The sequence below is a fragment of the Vigna umbellata genome, chromosome 7, assembly GCF_029865625.1.
Source record: "Vigna umbellata cultivar VRB3 chromosome 7, Vumbellata_1.0, whole genome shotgun sequence".
Taxonomy (NCBI): domain Eukaryota; kingdom Viridiplantae; phylum Streptophyta; class Magnoliopsida; order Fabales; family Fabaceae; genus Vigna; species Vigna umbellata.
In genome coordinates, this window is record NC_142171.1 from 16,556,336 (window position 1) to 16,579,620 (window position 23,285).

Here is a 23,285-nt window from a genome sequence, read left to right on the forward strand (position 1 = left end):
CAAGACCAGAGCTAAACCAGAAAATAAAGAATCAACCGAACGGTTAAAGCAGCAAGGTAAAGACCGAACGTCCATACTGTGACCCAACGGTAGATGTAAGTATTGAAGGAGCCATTCGATCTCTAACAGACCGAACGATATGAAGATTAAGAACGAACGGTCGATAAACAACAAGCACGAACACAAAGACAAGCTGAACGTCACAGAGCAAATAAAAATCAGATGAAAGATGGACGAACGATCTCTAACAGTGACGTTAAAGACCGAACGGTTTGACAGGCAGAAACAGTAAACGTGCAGAATTCAAAACCAGCAGAAACGCAATTGCAGGAACAGTAAACTCGCACAATAAAGCTATCAGTACAAACGAACGTAAAAATTAAATTGCAAACAATGAACAACAAATGGCAGACACACAACAACACAGATCAGATTTCAGCAGAAATTTAATCGCATCAGTAGAATAAAATTGACAATTCAGTAACAGGAAATTAAATGACATTGTTCATTCAAATTAAAATTCATTACAATACAGAAAATTAAATTCGAACCGTACACCTCAAATTGGTAAACGTCTACTGTGCCAATCACCAACAGCTCCTACTGCCGTGACTTCTCCTCGGCTGGAACTCCCTATGCACCTCACAGCACCTCACGGCACCTCTACTCTCATACAACAATCTCACTACATTACATTATCTGGAGTTCAAAACTAATCTACTGAACTTGGAGGAGAAGAACCGAGAGCCTCCTCCCAAGCGTAACCCTCTCACTCACGGCCTCTCACTCTTTTAAAGCCAAATTCTCAAGTCTCGTTCTGGTGCTGCCTCGTGCGTTTCCAGCCAGGTTGCCATGCTGTTGTCTCCCATTAGCAACCTTTAATGAATTTCTTCCATCACTCTTTTGCTTCTCTGTCAGATAAAGCCATGTGGGGCCCTCCATTTTGTTTACACTTCTGCATGTTCTGCACACCATCGCTGCCCATGCTGGAATAAACAAGGTCTGTGTCAGCTTTCCACTTCTCTCCCATCTCAACATGTGCATCCAATTCGGCTGGACTTGAAGACGGTGTGTGTTGTCGTTGCTGCTGTTTGATGCAGCTGGACGTGAATGCTTCCAACGTTGCAGCTCCCAAGCTTCTCATGGGCGTGCTGCTGGAACTGCTAGACGGATGGGGTGTGAATGAACAGAAAACGGAAACTTAATACATAGTATTCATATTCAAGCACAATGAATTTAATTTAAACTCTCTTTAAGAAATGCCAGATATTTGAACTAGACAGGAGGTGACCAACATGACAGTAATCCCTAAATCAAAATAACACAGAATTCAATGTATAATAACACTACACCAACACAAAAACTGAAATTACATTACACCAACACAATCAACTAAAACAAAAAATTGAAAATCATAACAAACATTGTCAGCATTTGTTAAACCACGACAAAAAAGAGAACAAAAAAATAATAGTCATTTACTAATTCATATAATTTGTGCCACATAAAACAACATTTTCTAACACTCAGGGTACAGGAACAGAACTGGTACCTTAGGCAAAATAAGTGGGTACCTGGGTGCCAGTTTTTGCACACCAAGGCCAACTACGTCCATCACTCTCATTTTGGGGTGTCTTGTTTGTTTTCCCTCATTTTATCTACTTCTAAGTAATCTGGGAACAATTTCTTAACATTTTTTTAACATATTCGTGCCACATAAAACAACATTTTCTAACACTAATGGCACAGGAACAGAACTAGTACCTTAGGCAAAATAAGTGGGTACCTGGGTGCCAGTTTTTGCACACCAAGGCCAACTACGTCCATCACTCTGATTTTGGTGTGGCTTGTTTGTTTTCCCTCATTTCAGCTACTTCTAAGTAATTTGGGAACAATTCTTAACATTTTATTAACAAATTCGTCTCGCATAAAAATACATTCTCTAGGACCCTTGGTTCACCAACATTACTGCTACCAAAGCCGAATGAAGTGGGTTATTGGGTTGAAGTTTTTTGACAGCAAGGCCAACTAGGTCCATGACTACCAATCGAACAGAATTACAGCAATGTAAGATTAACCAAAGAACTTGTATAAAAATGAGTAACAGAACAACATCCACTTGGGAGACGTTTCATACATAACCAAATCAAATCCAAAAACAACATCATCCATGTATTCAACATTCATTGCACTGACAAATCAAAAAAGAAACCAACCTTGAGTGAAGACCACGTGTGGCGGTTGGAACAAAGACGATTGCCTAAGGTGTGGGTGGGACTGACAACCCGAAAAACCCCTATTTTTGGTCCACCGAACAACCCAAACTCCGGCGAGACTCCGGCGAACCTCCCGCGGCACTCCGGCGGCACTCCGGGACAGGGACGGAACCACCTGGGACGAAGCGACACCTTCAACGCCTCCCTAAGTCGCTGGGCCGGAACGGACGGAACACGATGCCCTGTTCGCTTCGAGCGCTCCACGTCGGACCTGCGGCGCCGTGAAACGGAACGGGCTGGAGGGGTTCGATCTCTCCGACACGGCCTTCAACGTTGAACGACGGCACTCCGGCAACCACTCCGTCTCTCTCTCGCTCGTGAACCCTTTCTCCAACTCTCTCGTCTCTCTGTCTAGGTCACAGCATCCGTCCCCAATGTTCACGCCGCTTCTCTCTCTACGAAGTTCGAATATGAATTTCAAATTTGAATCGCAATCACTTACTCTGCCCGTGCCTGTCCCTCGCCACGTCACAATTGAAGCAGGTTTTCTCAGATTTCAGCAGCTTTTTCCCATCAAAACGTGGACCGCTCACATGCTGACACGTGGGCTGTGTCTAAATGTTGTCAAATTCAGTTGTTCAAGTATCATTATCCTTGGCCTAAATTGATTGAATAAATTTTGCAATGGAACACATGCCACACGGCCATTCATTTTGGCAGCAAAACACATGTCTTAAGGGGCCACCATAATGCAAAGGAATTTGGCAAGGGTTCCACGTGAAAGTGGAAAATTTCTGCACAATGAATGACTTGCTTGGAAGACATCACTCACGGCACTTTGGCTTAGGATGTGCAAATTTCTTTAGCTCTTCCACTCCACACAAAGCTCATGGGTTCTTCATCCAAGAGCACAACATGAAGCTAAATTCAGCAGAGAAGAAGAAAGCCCATGGCTGAAAGGAGCTCACATGATTTAATTAGCTGGATGGAAGAAACCACAGCACACAATTCTCGGTCCAGCTGCCACCAAAAAGAGAAGAGAATGGTTATGGAATGAAAGGGAGCCCACGGCTGGAATGATATTGAAGAAGAAGACAAGATTAGTTGGCAAAATGGAGGGCCTCACCTTCTTTTCTCACGTACACAATTTGGTCAGCAAATGCAAGGAATTAATTTAAAGAAGCTACAAAACAAAACCAACGTGAAAGCTGGCTGGAAAGATGGAAGTACACAGTAGCTGGTCGAAATTTTTGGCTATAACAGAAGGGAGAATTCCAGAGAGAAGGCACGGCCTTGGAGGCCTGGAAGAAGCTCACGGCTCTTTCTCTTCCAGTAGCCTTATGGATTTTCATTTTAAACAGTGCAATGATGTAGTTTTTTATTTCTGAAAGCTTGTAGTGTGTTACAGTGTTTTGGATCAGTTTACTCGTTTTATTTTTTACCTGTACTGTTCAAGAATTTTATTTCAAGTGCTGAATCTTTGATAAATTTTATTTTCAGTTAAGTGTTTTATTTTTGTTGTCTCTTTTATTTTACCGTTTACTATTTTCTGTACCTTTAAATTCTGTCATAGTGTTTTACCGTTCGTTTTATTTTCAAACGTTTTCCATTTTTACCGTCCAGTTTTTACGGTGTTTAAAATTTATTTCAGTGTTTTTAAATTCAGTTGTGTTTAAATTCCAGTTTTAATTTATTTTTCCGCAACCAAAAACAATCACAAACCCCCCCCCCCACTTCGTGTTAGATCTGAGACTGAACCCAATTTGGTCCCTGAGAGACGACCTAGGAGTCACTTCCTAGTACTGTACTGCATTCTTTCGTGCAATCAACTTTTGTGGGAGGCGCGACACTCTCGTCAGTACGCTTCTCGACAATTGAAAGTTCATGAGAAGAATTATCCAACGCACGACCTGGAATTAGCAGCGGTCGTCTTCGCATTGAAGATTTGGAGGCACTACTTATATGGATCAACCTTCCAACTGTTCAGTGATCACAAGAGTCTCAAATATCTCTTTGATCAAAAGGAGTTAAATATGAGGCAGAGACGTTGGCTGGAGTTCTTGAAGGACTATGACTTTGAACTACTCTACCATCTAGGAAAAGTGAACGTTGTAGCGGACGCTTTAAGCAGAAAGGTAGTTCACGTCTCCTCTATGATGGTCCGAGAGTTGAGTTTGGTAGAAAGTTTTAGAGATCTAAGGTTGACGTTCGACCTAGGAACGAACGGTATCAGATGTTGTAACCTTAAGATATCCAGTGTCCTTGTCGACCGAATCAGAGAGAAACAATCAGAGGATGAAGAGCTAGTAAAGATCTTGAACGCGCTCGGTACAGATGATGCACAAATTTATGAACACCAAAATATGATGTCACGAACTTGTTTTACAATCGGCAAGTATGACCGAATCGTTCAAGTAATAAACTTGGTAAGACCAAGTATCGTTCTTCCCAAAGGACTCACGGCCTAGTTTAGTTGTGTGGTTTGTTGATTAGCTAAGACTTAAGGACGAAATAATTGAAGTTTAATATGCAAAACAGAAAATAAACATGTATGCATGAGGTTTTGATCAATGGCAAAAGAAAAAGATAAACACTTTCAATGAAATATATGTATGAATATGTTGTTGGGGGTCAATTTCATCTTATCCACTCTCATATATTTTTGGAATTCAACATTCAAATCATCATTGTTAATGCCACTCTCTAAAGTACCTTTCAAGAAGGCTTCTCCCTAATTACGAGTTCATACAATTCCTAGCATTCCTAATAATTAGTTCATAAGTGCAGGAGCTTAACGACAACCAATATAATATTGGGAGAAATTCCCCGGATCTAGACTTCCCCGTACTTGCCCGTATCGACAAAATCAATAATCATGCATCGAATGAGTTAAACAACGCAAGCATTAAGCAAAGAGGAAAAACCCTAACTAATGATGAAAGAAAGCATAAATATAAAAGATGTAAAAACAAATTCCATATATGAGAGCTTCAAAAGATTACATTGATTCCCCAACAAACATAGAGTTTAGTTCACCATATTCATGGTGAACCTAGATGAATAACAATGAAAGAATGAAAGATAAAACCCTAGAAAGGTGAAGAGGAAGCCTGAGCATCCAAGATCCTCCTTCAAAGGGGTGGAAGAGAGAGTGTTTGCTTCGTTTCTGCCAAAGATACCTAACCCTAGGAAACCCTAAAGCTTATATATTATTCGTAAATTACAGAAAATTAGGTCCAAGCCCATAAAAGTGCCGCTCAGCGGTAAGTGTGTGAGTCGTTTCTTCCCCTCAGCGGCCATTTTGCCCCTCAACAGACCTCCTGTGACTTCCTGAGTGCCGCTCAGCGGTAAACTGCCGCTGAGCGGTGACTTCGGCTTCTCCTTTTTCACTTTTTGATGTCTTTTCTGATTCCATCTCTCTCCTTCTTCACTTCTTTCACTAAATTCACCTTAAAACCTGCACAAAAACACTGAAATCAAGCATAAACCTGTCCAGCTCTCTTATTTCTGAAAATATGGATAAAAGCATGATTTCAAGCTAGTTTCTAAGTGTAAAGGTTGCTTTTTGTGTCAATTTTAAGCATGAAAATAACAGTTTTTCAACTGTTATCAATGAGCCTATTTGTGAGGTTTTGAGCTCCAGAGTTTTTATTGATTGAATGCTATTACTTTGAAAGCATGAATGATTTTGCCTAGGTTTTCTATGATTGAATCAATTGCTTGTTTTGCATCATATGATCAAGGACGTTTGTTGGAACCCTTTTTATTGGCCAAATTCATGAAGTTAGCCCACTAAAAGAGAACACTTTGTGTTCTATCCTTTGAACCCTTAGCCTTGAACATAAATTGAAAACCCTTGTTGAAAAGCTTTACCTTGAGTTAAGTAGAAAATCTTTTGTGGTATTGTTAAATGTTCAAGTTTGGGGTTGTTGGGAAAGCATGAAAAAGAAAAAGGAAAAGCATTGAGCTAAAAGTTAAGAATAAGAATGTGAAAAGAAAAGAAAAAGAGAAAGAAAAGAAAAGAAAAAGCAAAGCTCAATGTAAAGACAAGTGGGGAAAAATAAGAATAATTGTGTTAACTCAAGGATTTTGTGATCCAGAAAAACCAATTTTCTTGATTAGCCCAGCCACGTTATAAGCCATTGAAAAGTCCTTGTGATGATGCATGCTTGTAAATGTTTTGATTGTGGTTAAATGAAAGGCAAAGTTGATTCATGTGACATTGTGGTAGTGGAGTGAATGAGTGATTACCTCTTATACACTTGTGTGTGAGTGAAACACTTTACCTGGTGAGGAAGTATTCCGTGAGCACATAAACATCCATGCTTAATTGATTGATCATTCATGAAAAATAGCATTTGTTTGATATTAACTCACTTTGTGAACACTAAAGCATGTGCACATCTTGATTGAAATCTTGGTCAAAAGTTTGATTGAAGTCTTTGCTTATCTTGAAAAGAAATTTTTGAATGAGTGAACCATCATATGAATTGGTAGAAGATTGAGTTACATCTTGTTTGCTTGAGGACAAGCAAAGTTCTAAGTTTGGGGTTGTGATAACAGTTGAAAAACTGTTATTTTCATGCTTGAAATTGATACTAAAAGCAACCTTTAACACTTAGAAACTAGCTTGAAATCATGCTTTTATTCATATTTTCAGAAATAAGAGAGCTGGACAGGTTTATGCTTGATTTCAGTGTTTTTGTGCAGGTTTTAAGGTGAATTTGGTGAAAGAAGTGAAGAAGGAGAGAGATGAAATCAGAAAAGACATCAAAAAGTTCAAAAGGAGAAGCCGCAACTGCCGCTCAGCGGCAGTTTACCGCTTAGCGGCACTCAGAAGCTCACGGGGGATCCGTTGAGGGGCAAAATGGCCGCTGAGGGGAAGAAACCAACTCACGCACTTACCGCTGAGCGGTACTTTACCGCTGAGCGGAAAACTTATGGGCTTGGGCCTAATTTTTCTGTAATTTTAGAATAGGATATAAGCTTTAAGACGTCCTAGGGTTTGTATCTTTGGCAGAAACGAAGCAAACACTCTCTCTTCCACCCATTTGAAGGAGGATCTTGGATGCTCAGGCTACCTCTTCACCTTTCTAGGGTTTTATCTTTCATTCTTTCATTATTATTCATCTAGTTTCACCATGAATATGGTGAACTAAACCTTGTATTGTTGTTGGGAAATCAATGTAGTCTTGTGAAACTCTCATATATGGAATTTGTGTTTAAACATCTTTTTTGAGATACATGTTTTCTTTCATCATTAGTTAGGGTTTTTCCTCTTTGCTCAATGCTTGCTTTGTTTAACTCATTCAATGCATGATTATTGATTTTATCGATACGGGAACGTACGAGGAAGTCTAGATCCGGGGAATTTCTCCCAATAGTATATTGGTTGTCGTTAAGCTCCTGCACTAAAAGAACTAATTATTAGGAATGCTAGGAATTGTATGAACTCGTAATTGGGGATAGGCCTTCTTGCAAGGTAATTTAGAAAGTGGCATTAACAATGATGAAAGGATTGTTGAATTCCTAAAGTATATGAGAGTGGATAAGATGAAATTGATAACCCCAACAACATATTCATCCATATATTCCATTGAAGTGTTTGTATTTTATTTTAGCCATTGATCAAATTCATGCATACATGTTTATTTTCTGTTTTGCATATTAAACTCCACTTATTTCGTTTTTAAGTCTTAAATAATCAACGAATCACATAACTAAACTAGGCCGTGAGTCCTTTGGGAGAACGATACTTGGTCTTACCGAGTTTATTACTTGAAACGATTCGGTCACACTTGCCGATTGTTCAACAAGTTTGTGGCGCCGTTTTTCGGTGTTCATAAATTTGTCATCAACTTGCTCAGACCGTTCGATCATAAGTGGGTCGGACGTGTTGTATACCGTTCGGTTGGGATGCTCTACATGCTTTTTCTGATCGTTCGGTACAACACAGACCGTTCAGTGTTTCCTGTAGTAGACCGTTCGGCAGATGAAATGCAGCATGTTCAGTAGAGGCTTCCAGCAGTGCTTTCTCAACTCGTTCGGTTGTGACTTTGGCAGACCGTTCGTTGACGCTCGGTTTAAAGACCGTTCGGTCTCCATGCTTACCGTTCGGCCAAGTCATCAGAAGACCGTTCGGTCATGACTCTCAGATAGCTTCGGTGACCGTTCGGTATTAAGCTGACCGTTCGGTCAAGCCTATGTGTGCACTGAATTTTCAAACAGTAAGTGCCCCCTCTGTTGGTATCGGAGGGGGTATTTTTCGAAGAGTATAGCGCAGCGGAATTAAAACTCAGAGAGCGGAAAGCGTGTTCGATCACAATTAAAAATAATTTTGTCCTTTTAGTAAAAATAATTTTCTTTCAGAAAATTAATCAAACATTTGATATACGTAAAATAATATGAGTGTAGGGAATAAGAAGATCAACACAGAATTTTTATCCTGGTTCAAATCAAAAGATTCTACGTCCAGTCGTTAATCACTATAAATAGTGATTAACCTTTTTCACTAAAAATGGTTTAACAGATTACAAGATAATGAACAGGAATAAAATGAAAAGAACCACTCTACCAACTTGAAGAGAACTGCTCCAGCAATCGACCAACGATTCAAAAGCTTCTCCTTTCACAAGACTAGGCTGATAACAGTTGAAAAACTGTTATTTTCATGCTTAAAATTGATACTAAAAGCAACCTTTATACTCAGAAACTAGCTTGAAATCATGCTTTTATTAATATTTTCAGAAATAAGAGAGCTGGACAGGTTTATGCTTGATTTCAGTGTTTTTGTGCAGGTTTTAAGGTGAATTTGGTGAAAGAAGTGAAGAAGGAGAGAGATGAAATCAGAAAAGACATCAAAAAGTGCAAAAGGAGAAGTCGAAGTCACCGCTCAGCGGCCGTTTACCGCTGAGCGGCACTCAGGAGCTTACGGGAGGTCTATTGAGGGGCAAAATGGCCGCTGAGGGGAAGAAACATGACACGCACTTACCGCTGAGCGGCACTTTTATGGGCTTGGACCTAATTTTTTGTAATTTACGAATGATATTTAAGCTTTAGGGTTTCCTAGGGTTAGGTATCTTTGGCAGAAACAAAGCAAACACTCTCTCTTCCACCCCTTTGAAGGAGGATCTTGGATGCTGAGGCTTCCTCTTCACCTTTTTAGGGTTTTATCTTTCATTCTTTCATTGTAATTCATCTAGGTTCACCATGAATATGGTGAACTAAACCTTGTATGTTTGTTGGGGAATCAATGTAATCTTTTGAAGCTCTCATATATGGAATCTGTTTTTACATCTTTTAATTAAGACTTATGCTTTCTTTCATCATTAGTTAGGGTTTTTCCTCTTTGCTTAATGCTTGCATTGTTTAACTCATTCGATGCATGATTATTGGTTTTGTCGATATGGGCGCGTACGGGGAAGTCTAGATCCGGGGAATTTCTCCCAATTTTATATTGGTTGTCGTTAAGCTCCTGCACTTATGAACTGATCATTAGGAATGCTAGGAATTGTATGAACTCGTGATTAGGGAGAAGCCTTCTTGAAAGGTACATTAGAGAGTGACATTAACAATGATGATTTGAATGTTGAATTCCTAAAATATATGAGAGTGGATAAGATGAAATTGACCCCCAACAACATATTCATACATATATCTCCTTGAAAGTGTTTATCTTTTGCTCTTGCCATTGATCAAAAACTTCATGCATACATATTTAATTTTCGTCTTTTGCATATAAAGTTCAAATATCTTGTCTTTAAGTCTTAGCTAATCAAGAAATCACACAACTGAACTAGGCCGTGAGTCCTTTGGGAAGAACGATACTTGGTCTACCAAGTTTATTACTTGAACGATTCGGTCATACTTGCCGATTGAAAAACAAGTTTGTGACATCATAATTTGGTGTTCATAAATTTGTCCATCACAGGCAGAGCACCTTGCTAACTTGAAGAGAGTCTGCTCCAACTATCGATACATGATACGCGAGCCTCTCCTTTCACAAGACCAAGCAAGGGAACAATGAACAAAAAGCTCTCTAAGAACGTTCCTCTGACACACAGTGTTCTAAGCTTTCTCAATTCAAAAACGTTACCTTCTGATTTCTCCAAATCAAATTATATAGCCAAGTACACTGAGTGCCAAAGGTCAGCTCTCAACTGCCATGAATAATCGATTATTGTAAGTGATAATCGATTATTCAAGTCCGTTACAGGTTTTCAAAAATGTTATAATCGATTATATGAAGTGATAATCGATTATTCAAGTATGACTTGTGATAATCGATTATTGCTTAACCATAATCGATTATTCTAGTAAAAATTACAAAGATTAACATTTTCCTACTACATTCAAAATCTACAAGTTGCTTTTTTTAAATATTTTCCTACTACATCCAAAATCTATAAGTTGCAGCATCATCAAAATACATCTTCAGGTTTTACCAATACTCGTCCTCACATAGAGGGGGCAGGTCATGTGTGGGAATGGCAGGAGGTCCTAGTCCTTAGGAGTACTTTGGACTGATAGGGCTAACCTCGGGTGGCAGCTGTTGAGCGTATCCCAGTTATTACACCACCCGGGTGCATGAACGCCTGTAGATACATAGATTCATACAGTCCGGACGGTCGGTGTTATGGGAGTTTTGGATGATTAATGTTATGCTGATATAGTGTTGTATTTCTTGTATGTTGATTTGCATGTGTTGATTTGTATGTTGATTGTATGAATTAAATTACCTAAGCTTACCCTTGCGTTTCCTTGTGTTGTCTGCTGTTTATGTACGTCCGTCCTGTCAATGCAATGATCATCCGTGTGGATGTCAGCAGATGGAGATACCCTTTTGGAGGAAGTGGTTGAAGAAGAAAACCTGGTGGAAGTTGAAGTGAAGGCCGAGACTTAGATCGTCCAGTAGGCTTAGTTTACTTAAAATTTTTTGACATTCGGTTATTAGCTTTTGTAAACCGTTCGTCATCGGACCTTGGTTATTCCTGTATTAAATTTTTCTGAACCCTGTATTTGGTTAACGTTCAGCTTTTGATAGCTGATTTAGTTAAGACTGTACTGTTTAATCATGAAAATGTGATTAGTTCTAATTTATGGTAATTACTATATTTTGGGATGTTACAAAAGTCCTCTTGGTTGTTGATAGCTTTTAGAATCAACAGCTTGAGGTGTTTCTTGAAGTTCTGGAGGATAGTTCTCATTAGATACATATCTTCAAGAGCTTCCTTTAAATAATCCTCATCACCTGCAATAGGTTTGTTTGACTCAAGAGGGTTTTCCTCAAGGTCCACAATCTCATCAAAGACAACATGCATTGATTCTTCAATTGTCAAAGTTCTTCTATTAAATACTCTATATGCTTTACTGGTCAAAGAATATCCTAGAAAAATTGCTTCATCAGATTTTGCATCAAATTTTCCTAGATTATCTTTTCCATTATTCAAGACAAAGCATTTGCACCCAAATATTTTCAAGTGAGATACATTTGGTTTTCTACCATTCAACAGTTCATATGGAGTTAATTTCAGAATTGGCCTAATAAGCATCCTGTTTAACACATAACAAGCAGTACTAACTGCATCAGCCCAAAAATATTTTGGCACATTAGATTCATTCATAAGGGTTCTAGCTAATTCTTCTAATGATCTATTTTTCCTTTCAACAACACCATTTTGTTGGGGAGTTCTAGGTGCAGAAAAGTTATGTGCTATGCCATATTCTTCACAAAATTTATCAAATGACTCATTTTCAAATTCTCCACCATGATCACTTCTCAAAGTTTTGATTTTCAAATCTTTTTCATTTTGAATACGTTTAGCAAAAATTTTAAATGCTTTGAAAGCTTCACTCTTCAGAGTTAAAAAGAAAGTCCAAGTGAATCTTGTGTAATCATCAACAATTACAAGAGCATAGTAATTTCCACCAAAACTTTTAATTCTAGATGGACCAAATAAGTCCATATGCAAAAGTTCTAAAGGTTTTGATGTTGAAATCATGCTTTTGGATGAAAATGAAGATTTGGTTTGTTTACCTTTTTGAATGTAGTGCATAATTTGTCTTTCTCAAATTTCAGTTTAGGCAAACCAATCACAAGATCTTTTGAAATCAATTTATTTAAATGTTGCATATGAATATGTGCAGCTCTTTTATGCCATAGCCAAGGATTTTCTTCTTTAGCAACTAAACATGTTATACTATGATTAGATGCACTTTCAATATCAATCAAATAAATATTGTTATGCCTAACACCTTGCAAAGCAATATCAGCAGAATCTTTAAAGTAAACAGTGCATTTATCACTTTCAAAAGTTACCTTGAGACCTTTGTCGCATAATTGACTTATGCTTAAGAGGTTATGCTTGAGGCCTTCAACATATAACACATCTCTTATTGTTAATGTATTTCCTCCTCCAATGTCTCCGGTACCCTTTGATGGACAAATTTGTAAGCACCAAAATATGATGTCACAAACTTGTTTCACAATCGGCAAGTATGACCGAATCGTTCAAGTAATAAAACTTGGTAAGACCAAGTATCGTTCTTCCCAAAGGACTCACGGCCTAGTTTAGTTATGTGATTTCTTGATTAGCTAAGACTTAAGAAAACAATGATTGAAATTTTAATATGCAAGACGAAAATAAACATGTATGCATGAATTGATCAATGGCAAAGACATAAGATAAACACTTTCAATGGATTAAATGAATGAATATGTTGTTGGGGGTCAATTTCATCTCATCCACTCTCATATATTTTAGGAATTCCTCTTTCAAATCATCATTGTTAATGCCACTCTCTAATGTACCATTCTAGATGGCTTCTCCCTAATCAAATAGTTCATACAATTCCTAGCATTCCTAATGATTAGTTCATGAGTGCAGGAGCTTAAGGCAACCAATATAATGTTGTCAGTAAAATATTGGGAGAAATTCCCCGGATCTAGATTTCCCCGTACGTGTCCGTATCAACAAAACCAATAATCATGCATTAGAATGAGTTAAACAATGCAAGCATTGAGCAAAGAGGAAAAACCCTAACTAATGATGAAAAGAAAGCATATGTCTTAATTCAAAGATGTATTCAACAAATCCATATATGAGAGCTTCAAGAGATTACATTGATTCCCCAACAAACATACAAGGTTTAGTTCACCATATTCATGGTGAACCTAGATGAATAACAATGAAAGTATGAAAGAATAAACCCAATAAAGGTGAAGAGGTAGCCTGAGCATCCAAGATCCTCCTTCAAAGGGGTGAAAGAGAGAGTGTTTGCCTCGTTTCTGCCAAAGATCCTAACTAAAGGACGTGCAAGCCCTTATATACTAATCTAGAGTTACAAAAGATTACAAAAGTCCAAGCCCAAAAAGTGCCGCTCAGCGCCATTTACCGCTCAGCGGTGGTTACGCGTCTTCTTTCTTCCCCTCAGCGGCCATTTGCCCCTCAGCGGTTCCAACGCCACCTCTTGAGTGCCGCTCAGCGGTAGCTTGCCGTTGAGCGGTGCCTTCGACTTCTCCTTTTTGCACTCTTTCTTGTCTTTTCTAATGTCCTCTCTCTCATTCTTCACTTCTTTCACCAAATTCACCTCAAAACCTGCACAAAAACACTCAAATCAAGCATAAACCTGTCCAGCTCTCTTATTTCTGAAAATATAAACAAAATGCATGATTTCAAGCTAGTTTCTAAGTCTAAAGGTTGCTTTTAGTATCACTTTTAAGCATGAAAATAACAGTTTTTCAACTGTTATCACAACCCCAAACTTAGAACTTTGCTTGTCCTCAAGCAAACAAAATGTAACTCCATCTCCAACCAATTCATATGATGGTTTACTCATTCAAAATCCTCTTTTCAAGATAAGTAATAACTTCACTCAAACTTAAGACCAAGAGTTCAATCAAGATGTGCACATGCTTTAGTGTTCACAAAGTCATTTAAATTCCAACAAATGCTATTTTTCATGAATGATCAATCAATTAAGCATGGATGTTCATGTGCTTATGGAATATTTCCTCACTAGGTAAAGTGTTTCACTCAACACACAAGTGTATAAGAGGTAAAGTGTTTCACTCATTCACTCCACTATCACAATGTCACATGAATCAACTTTGCCTTTCATTTAACCACAATCAAATACATTCACAAGCATGCATCATCACAAGGACTTTTCAATGGCTTATAATATGGCTGGGCTAACAAGAAAATTGGTTTTTCTGGATCACAAAATCCTTGAGTTAAGAGAGTCATAACAACACAATCTTCTTATTCATTCCCAACTTTCTTTTGCCTTTGCTTTTGTATTTGCATTGAGCTTTGCTTCTTTTTCTTTTCTTTTCTTTGCATATTCTTACTTTTTAGCTCTTAGCTCAATGCTTTTTCCTTTTTCATGTTTCCCCAATAACCCCAAACTTGAACATTTAACAATACCACACAAGATCTTCTACTTAACTCAAGGTAAAGATTTTCAATCAAGGGTGTTCAGTGTATATTTAAGGCTAAGGGTTCAAAGGATAGAACACAACGTGTTCTCTTTTAGAAGGCTAACTTTATGAATTTGGCCAATAAAAAGGGTTTCAAAAACACGGCCTTTGATCATATGATGCAAAACAAGCAATTAATTCAATCATAGAAAACCTGGGCAAAATCATTCATGCTTTCAAAGTAATAGCATTCAACAATAATAACTCTGGAGCTCAAAACCTCACATATAAGCTCATTCACAGTTGACATGCACATCCTGCTTAATTTCACAATCACAATCATGATATTATGCATTTGTTCACAAAGCTTGTGAATCACCTGTATAAGCATTTTAATATGCACATCATCTCAATATCAATCAATCATAAGCATCATTCAGCATTACTTATCACACAATCACAGTTAATAGCAAACCATCATAACAAACCAGGTGTTCAATAGAGTACATCAAACCCTAATCTAAAAACAAAAACAAATAAGTTCAGAAAACTTAAACCATAAAAGCATAATCATATGATAGCATTCATCAGTAAATGCTATCTCAGCTCCTCATCAGTCCGAGCTCTCTGTATCTTCCTCTTCCTCTTCATCATCATCTTCATCAACTGCATCCTCCTCCTCAGCTTCATCTTCCTCCATATCTCTGGCTGAAGCTTCAGCTGCTCCAGCTCCTCCATATACTGGTTCTTCTGGCCAAGCTACCACATTATGGAATTCATCCATAGTCCACCTGTGTGCTGGAGGGGTATCATACATCCCCACTATCATCTCAGCCGTGGCCACCTGCCCTCTGTGGATGGACTGCAACTGAGCACCTATAAGAGACATATACATGTCCCTCATCTGGAATGGTTCTGCCTCATGAGTATCAGCAGAAGTCCTGCTCTGTGCTGGCCTTCTCTCTCTACGAGCCTGGCGTGGTGGAACTGGCTGGGCTGCCTCCTCACCTCCACAGTACTGTCTGTAATAGGCCTCATCTATAGCTTTTCTTGGCCTCTCAAATGGTGGAACAGAAGTGTCCACCCCAGCTAGCTTGCAAAGGTGAGTGATCAAAGAAGGATGTCCCAGTGGTGCTTTGTTGTTTGAGGTGTTAGCACACACACTAATCTCATCAGCTATCACCTGCCCAATATTAACATTCAAGTTTCTGATAACACAGTAGATGAATAGTGCCCTGCTGAGAGTAATATCTGACACATGTGAACATGGCTGAATGTTGGCATGAGAAAACGCCATCCAATACTTTGCAAGAGGAGTCAAATCTGTCCTCCTAATGTTAACCACTGAGCCAGATCTATTCCTTTGGAAGTGTCCTCCAGGTATACACAATACTCTCTCCACATCCTCATAATCAGCACCTTCCTCCATGCTAAGAGCAAACTGGCATTGCTCACCAGCCCACACAGTATCCAGAAAGTTATTTATGGAGTCAGGATCATACCTGATAGCATGGCCTCTAACATAGCCCAAATAATTCTCAGCTGGATAATCACCAATCTTCTTTGCATTGGTGTAGAATTCTTTCACCACAGCTATGTTGGCAGGTGATGGATAAGTGGCTAGCTTCCCCCAATCATTCCCTAACACTTGCTCTCCAAATTGAGGAGCAAAGTTAGGTATCATTCCAACCTTTCTCTCCATTAGAAGTCTCCTGTCCTGAACCACCCTAAAGTGCTTCTCATGTTTCCTAGAGAGGAACCTGCCATTATGGGGCTGCTCTGGTTCCTTTTCCTTTCTCTTGGTTGCCATGGTTTTCAATCTCTTTCCTGAAGAGGATGCCATTCTTGGGTGGAGATACTAGATGCAATGAGAATGCCTTCAAACTAGAATGCTCTCTTCCAACCCCAAACTTTGATGGCACACTAGTGAAAAAGTGAATAGAAGAGAGATTTTCTTAAGAGGGAAGAGTGAAAAGATGTGGAAAACCTAGGAGAAGGTGTGTGGAAGTGTTTGTGCAGAGAGAAGTCTGGAAATAAACCCTAAAACGCAGCTTGGGGTATAAAAATACCCTAATGGGCTCGGGTCCCGCTAAGGGGAACTTAAGCCCCTCTGCGATAGTACCGCTCAGCGGTAATTGCCGCTCAGCGGCACTTTCGTGAAGTGCTCCCCTCCTTCTTTTCTTGACCTACGTGCCTTCCCTACATGTCTCTCATAGGTTCCCTGCAATTCAATGTTAAAAATGCTTATGCAAATCCTAACTAAAAATAAACAAACAAAAACAATAAATCAACTGGGTTGCCTCCCAGGTAGCGCTTGTTTAACGTCACGAGCCTGACCCAAAATCCACCAACACCCATCAGTAGGTGTTTCAAACTTACCAGCACCCATCAGTAGGTGCAAAATCTTCTCACCAACACCCATCAGTAGGTGTTACAAACTTAGTATCCTTCAGTAGATACTTAACCACCTAGCATCCTTCAGTAGATGCTAGATCAAACAAAATAATATCCAGAATAATATTCACAAATTATAAATTACAAAACCCAATCAAAAGTTTGTAAATCCACTGGGTTGCCTCCCAGCAAGCGCTTCTTTAACGTCACTAGCTTGACCCTGTTAAAGCTCACGTTCCATCTTCTTTATAGTTGACGTAGTCCTTCCACCAACCTTTCAACTGCTTCCTTTGGACTGTCTTAGATTCTCTAGAATATGGAGACTCTATCTCTATCATCTCCTTCTCTTTAAAGCCTTTAATAACCCACAACTTGTTCTTGAGTCTTACAGGTGTGCCAAGTTGGAGTCTTAATTTTTTCCAGTCTCTAGGAACTTCTTCTCCTTTTCCAATCTCTTCTACCTTGGGTGCCTGAAAATACAAACAATGGTTATCAGAAACCTTAAGATTTTTATTTTTACCTCTAGTTATGGGTGCATCTCGAAATGCAGCTTTATAACTGGCTTCTTCCTCCTTTGCTTGTATCTCATCTTTGAACACATCCACCACCACTTTCTCCTCTCTGTCTTGGAGAACCACTATACCTTCATTCACATCAATGATAGCCCTAGCCGTTTTCATAAACGGCCTTCCAAGTATGAAAGGTATTCTCTCAGTTTCCATCTTCATCACCACAAAGTCTGCCAAGAACTGAAGTTTGCCAACACAAACTACAATGTCTTCTGCAATCCCACATGGCTCCTTTGAAGATCCATCAGCCATTACAAGATTAACCTTTACAGGTTTTATTTCAACATGGCCAATTTGCTCCAATAGAGAATAAGGCATCAAGTTAACACTTGAGCCTAAATCAAGGAGAGCTTTCTTTACCTTTTTCTTCCCTATAATGCAAGGAATAGAAAAACTGCCTGGATCTGCTGCTTTTGGTGGGAATGATTCTTTCTTAACAGTTATACACTTTTCTTCCTCATCCTCTTTACGTCTTCTTTTTGTAGAGGTTCCTTCATCTGATTTGGTGTAAACTGCTATTTTCTGTAGAATTTGTTCCCAAGGAGCTTCATTATCAACCATTTTGAATAAATCTGTGAAATTCATTGGTTTCTCCTGATTTGTTAGAAAAGGAAAAGTGTCCTTTCTTTCTTCTTCTCTTCTCTCTTCTGTTTCATCTTCTTCCAACTCAATGATCTCTTCATTTACACTCTTGACCACTTTGCACTCTTCTCTGGGGTTAACCTCAGTATTAGCCCCAAAGTTTCTGTTGGGTCTTTCTTCCAATTGCTTGGTGATCTGACCCATCTGAATCTCCAGATTCTTTATAGCAGCTTCAGTGCTCTTTTGAGAAGATTCAGTTTTCTGGATGAATTGCTGAAGAGTTTCTTCCAACTTTGTTGATCTGTCATTAAGCATAGATAATTGTTGCCACAAAGTTGGTTGCTGCTGCTGCTTATTAAACTGATTAGCCTGCCCAGCTTGTCCTTGGCCAATGCTTGGATGTGGTTTCCAACCCTGATTATAATTCCCTTGACGGTATGGAAACTGATTAGCCATGAAGTTAACATCCTCCAAGGCCTTTACTGGAAAAGCACACTGGCCATTGATGTGATAACCTCCACACAATTCGCACAACTGGGTTTGTACCTGTGCAGCAGATTTTAACTCTTTAGGTAGTGAAGCAAGAGTTTTGGTCAGAGTTTCCAGCTGTTGAGTTAGAATCTTATTCTGTGCTAGCAGAGCATCATGGGTTTGTAATTGAAGAACCCCTTTCTGTTGCATAGGGGCGCCTCTTTCATTGTGAAGCTCATTATCACTTGTAGCCATATTTTCAATAATTTCAGTTGCTTCCTCTGGAGTTTTCCATTTGATATTGCCTCCAGCTGAGGCATCCAGCATCATCTTGGTTTGTGAACCAAGCCCTCCAAGGAAAGTTAGGACTACTTCTTGATCTTCAAAGCCATGCGTGGGAGTTTTACGTAACAAGCTTTTATACCTATCCCATGCATGTCCAAGTGATTCTTCCATGCCCTGCTTGAATGAAGATATCTCTTGCTTTCCCTTAGTCACTTTAGATTGTGGGAAGTATTTATTCAAAAACTTTGCAACCACTGCTTCCCATTCTGTGAAACTTTCTTCTGGAAAAGAGTTCAACCAAAGCTTAGCATTGCCTCCCAATGAGAAAGGAAACAAGCTAAGTTTGATAGCTTCGTCTGGCACCCCATTGATCTTGACCGTGTTGCAGATCTCATTAAATGTTGTAAGGTGCTCATATGGGCTTTCATGTGATAACCCAGTAAATTGATTACTCTTTACCAGTTGAATTAATGCTGGTTTGACCTCCATGTTGGCTGCATTGACTCTAGGTCGAGCTATGCTATTGAAGTGCTGAGGTCCAGCAAGATTAGTATAATCTGCAAGAGTTCTTCTAGCATTATTATTGTTCTCCATACTCCCTGTGCTGTGAACAGAACCTTGTGGTGATGATTGTAGGAGAGTTTCAGGAGAAGGGAAAAGTTCTCTGGACGTTCTGATTCTTCTCCTCCTTCTACTCTCGTCTAGTCCTTCAAGTAGTGGTTCTGTTGTTTTCTTACTTCTAGTTCGAATTGCCTTCTGCATGCACAAGAAAACAAAACCCTAGAAAAGATTTGTTAGCACAAAAAGATATAGAAGAAAATAAAGATTGAAAAGATATAAGAAGATAAAAGATTTAGAAGATAGAATCAAATAAAATATAATAAAACCTAATCTAAAAAATAAAATCTAATCTAAAAGATAAAATAAAATAAAATCTAACCTAACCTAAAAGATAGAATAAAATCTAATAAAATAAAATCTAACCTAACCTAAAAGATAAAAATAAAATCTAATAAAATCTAACCTAAAAATAAAAAACAGAAAACAGAAAAACAGAAAACAGAAAAATAAAATAAAAATTCGAAAATAAAATAAAATCTAATCTAAAAAGATAAAAATCAAATCTAAAAAGATAAAATCTAATAAAAACAGAAAAAATAAAAACAGAAATTCAAAATCAAAGTCAAAGGTAATCAATAATCACACAAATTAACCAGTTAAACCACGAGTCCCCGGCAACGGCGCCAAAAACTTGATGGACAAATTTGTAAGCACCAAAATATGATGTCACAAACTTGTTTCACAATCGGCAAGTATGACCGAATCGTTCAAGTAATAAAACTTGGTAAGACCAAGTATCGTTCTTCCCAAAGGACTCACGGCCTAGTTTAGTTATGTGATTTCTTGATTAGCTAAGACTTAAGAAAACAATGATTGAAATTTTAATATGCAAGACGAAAATAAACATGTATGCATGAATTGATCAATGGCAAAAACATAAGATAAACACTTTCAATGGATTAAATGAATGAATATGTTGTTGGGGGTCAATTTCATCTCATCCACTCTCATATATTTTAGGAATTCCTCTTTCAAATCATCATTGTTAATGCCACTCTCTAATGTACCATTCTAGATGGCTTCTCCCTAATCAAATAGTTCATACAATTCCTAGCATTCCTAATGATTAGTTCATGAGTGCAGGAGCTTAAGGCAACCAATATAATGTTGTCAGTAAAATATTGGGAGAAATTCCCCGGATCTAGATTTCCCCGTACGTGTCCGTATCAACAAAACCAATAATCATGCATTAGAATGAGTTAAACAATGCAAGCATTGAGCAAAGAGGAAAAACCCTAACTAATGATGAAAAGAAAGCATATGTCTTAATTCAAAGATGTATTCAACAAATCCATATATGAGAGCTTCAAGAGATTACATTGATTCCCCAACAAACATACAAGGTTTAGTTCACCATATTCATGGTGAACCTAGATGAATAACAATGAAAGTATGAAAGAATAAACCCAATAAAGGTGAAGAGGTAGCCTGAGCATCCAAGATCCTCCTTCAAAGGGGTGAAAGAGAGAGTGTTTGCCTCGTTTCTGCCAAAGATCCTAACTAAAGGACGTGCAAGCCCTTATATACTAATCTAGAGTTACAAAAGATTACAAAAGTCCAAGCCCAAAAAGTGCCGCTCAGCGCCATTTACCGCTCAGCGGTGGTTACGCGTCTTCTTTCTTCCCCTCAGCGGCCATTTGCCCCTCAGCGGTTCCAACGCCACCTCTTGAGTGCCGCTCAGCGGTAGCTTGCCGCTGAGCGGTGCCTTCGACTTCTCCTTTTTGCACTCTTTCTTGTCTTTTCTAATGTCCTCTCTCTCATTCTTCACTTCTTTCACCAAATTCACCTCAAAACCTGCACAAAAACACTCAAATCAAGCATAAACCTGTCCAGCTCTCTTATTTCTGAAAATATAAACAAAATGCATGATTTCAAGCTAGTTTCTAAGTCTAAAGGTTGCTTTTAGTATCACTTTTAAGCATGAAAATAACAGTTTTTCAACTGTTATCACCCTTGATTCTACGTTTGTTGTTATCCCCATAAGTCACAAATCCTTGCTTCTTCTTCTCAAAAGAAATGAATCTTTTCTTGTCACCGGTCATGTGTCTTGAACATCCACTGTCAAGATACCACAATGACTTCTTTGACTTTGTAGATTCCTACAAAACAAATTAGCAAAAGTTTTAGGTCCCCAATCTAATTATGGGTCCTTGAGGTTAGTTCATGCAAGTATAAATCATTTTACAACTTTAACCCATGCATATTTACCATTTGGAACACCAAAATGTTTAATGTTGCATTTGTTTGATGTGTGTCCATGCTTCATACAGTAAAAACAACAAGCATTGCTTACTTTGTTTTTAATAAAAGTCCCTTTTTCAACCCAAACTCTACGAGTTCTTGATGGAAGCTTATCCATGCTTGAATGACCTGGCCTTGCAGACAAAACAGATGCAGCGGATGAAAAACAGTATTGGTGCAGTGAGTGAAATACAGCAGAGTGGATGCAGTAGCAATTGGGTGAGATTTTGGTGTATTTGAGTGGAGTAAGTATGTGTGGGAACCTCACAGCTCAGAAGGCCTTCCTACAATGGAAGGAAGCTAGAGGAAAGGGAAGAGAAAGTAGAGAGAATTAGTGACTCAAGAGCAATAGGGCTGGCAATGAATTTCAGCAGCAATTTACTAAGCTCAAAAGTAACCCAAAACAAAGAAAAGGCCCTCTTATTTATAGGTGAAGAGGAGCCTAAATTCTGTTTGTAATTCCCTCCTAAAATTCAAATTATTCAGATTTTGATCAAGCAAAATCCATGCCTCATTCCAGCTCATCCAGCAAGGTGTGTGCTTCCTTCCAAATCAGCCAACATTCACGTGGAAAATGCTGGTGCATGCCGTAAGCACCTCCTTTGCTTTTTGGCTCCTTTTCTTGGTTCTTTCTTGGATGGCTCAATCATATTCTCCAAGATTTATTAATTCCTGCAAAACAAAATATAAGTGCTTTAGTTAAGAGAAGAAGGATTTTTATAAGTAACCTTCCATAGAAGTAAAATGTTAGATGATCCTTCTTCTTCTTGAATCTTCCTAGCCATTGCTCTAGTAAGAGGTCCAATGTGATTTCTTGATGGTTTTCCATCAGACCCTCCCTCTTGAAAAAGATCTGTCCTCAGATCTGCTTCCTCCTGTTGATCATCTCCTGTGAAAGGAATTAAATCGCAGATGTTAAAAGTAGGACTGACACCATAACTTTCAGGAAGGTCTAATATGTATGCATTATCATTTATCTTTTTGAGCACCTTGAATGGACCATCTCCTCTTGGACTAAGTTTGGATTTCCTTTGAGAGGGAAATCTTTCCTTTCTCAAATGAAGCCAAACTAGGTCTCCTTTTTCAAAAACTATTTTCTTTCTCCCTTTGTTGTTGTATTCTGCATATTTTTGAGTTTGTTTTTCAATTTGGATTTTAACTTTCTCATGTAACTTCTTGATAAACTCCGCTTTAGAAGCACCTTCTTTATGAAGAAAAGAAGATGATTCTGGAAGAGGTAGTAAATCAAGAGGTGTGATAGGGTTAAAACCATAAACAACCTCAAAAGGAGAAAGATTAGTAGTCTTGTGGACTACTCTATTATAAGCAAATTCAATATGAGGTAGATGTTCATCCCAAGATTTGTTATTTCCTCTTAATATTACCCTTAATAATGTAGATAAAGATCTATTTACTACTTCAGTTTGCCCATCAGTTTGTGGGTGACATGTAGTAGAAAATAGAAGTTTAGTTCCAAGCTTTTCC

General features: G+C 38.5%; 1 protein-coding gene and 1 long non-coding RNA gene across 2 annotated transcripts in view; both read right to left on the reverse strand.

Moving 5' to 3' along the window:
* Positions 1 to 481: 481 nt before the first annotated feature.
* Positions 482 to 2,628, reverse strand: LOC148195244 (uncharacterized). Its single transcript, XR_015780950.1, has 2 exons — positions 1,575 to 2,628; positions 482 to 1,160 (listed from the first exon to the last, which is right to left on the reverse strand). It is a non-coding gene; the product is annotated as an uncharacterized LOC148195244 (long non-coding RNA).
* An 82-nt stretch (positions 2,629 to 2,710) lies between these two features.
* The window catches only part of LOC148195245 (uncharacterized), a 29,060-nt gene continuing 8,485 nt past the window's right edge, over positions 2,711 to 23,285 (reverse strand). The window contains exon 3 of the mRNA XM_088095135.1: positions 2,711 to 2,830. Coding sequence (XP_087951261.1) covers positions 2,711 to 2,830 — 120 coding nt within the window. The remainder of the gene's footprint in view (positions 2,831 to 23,285) is intronic.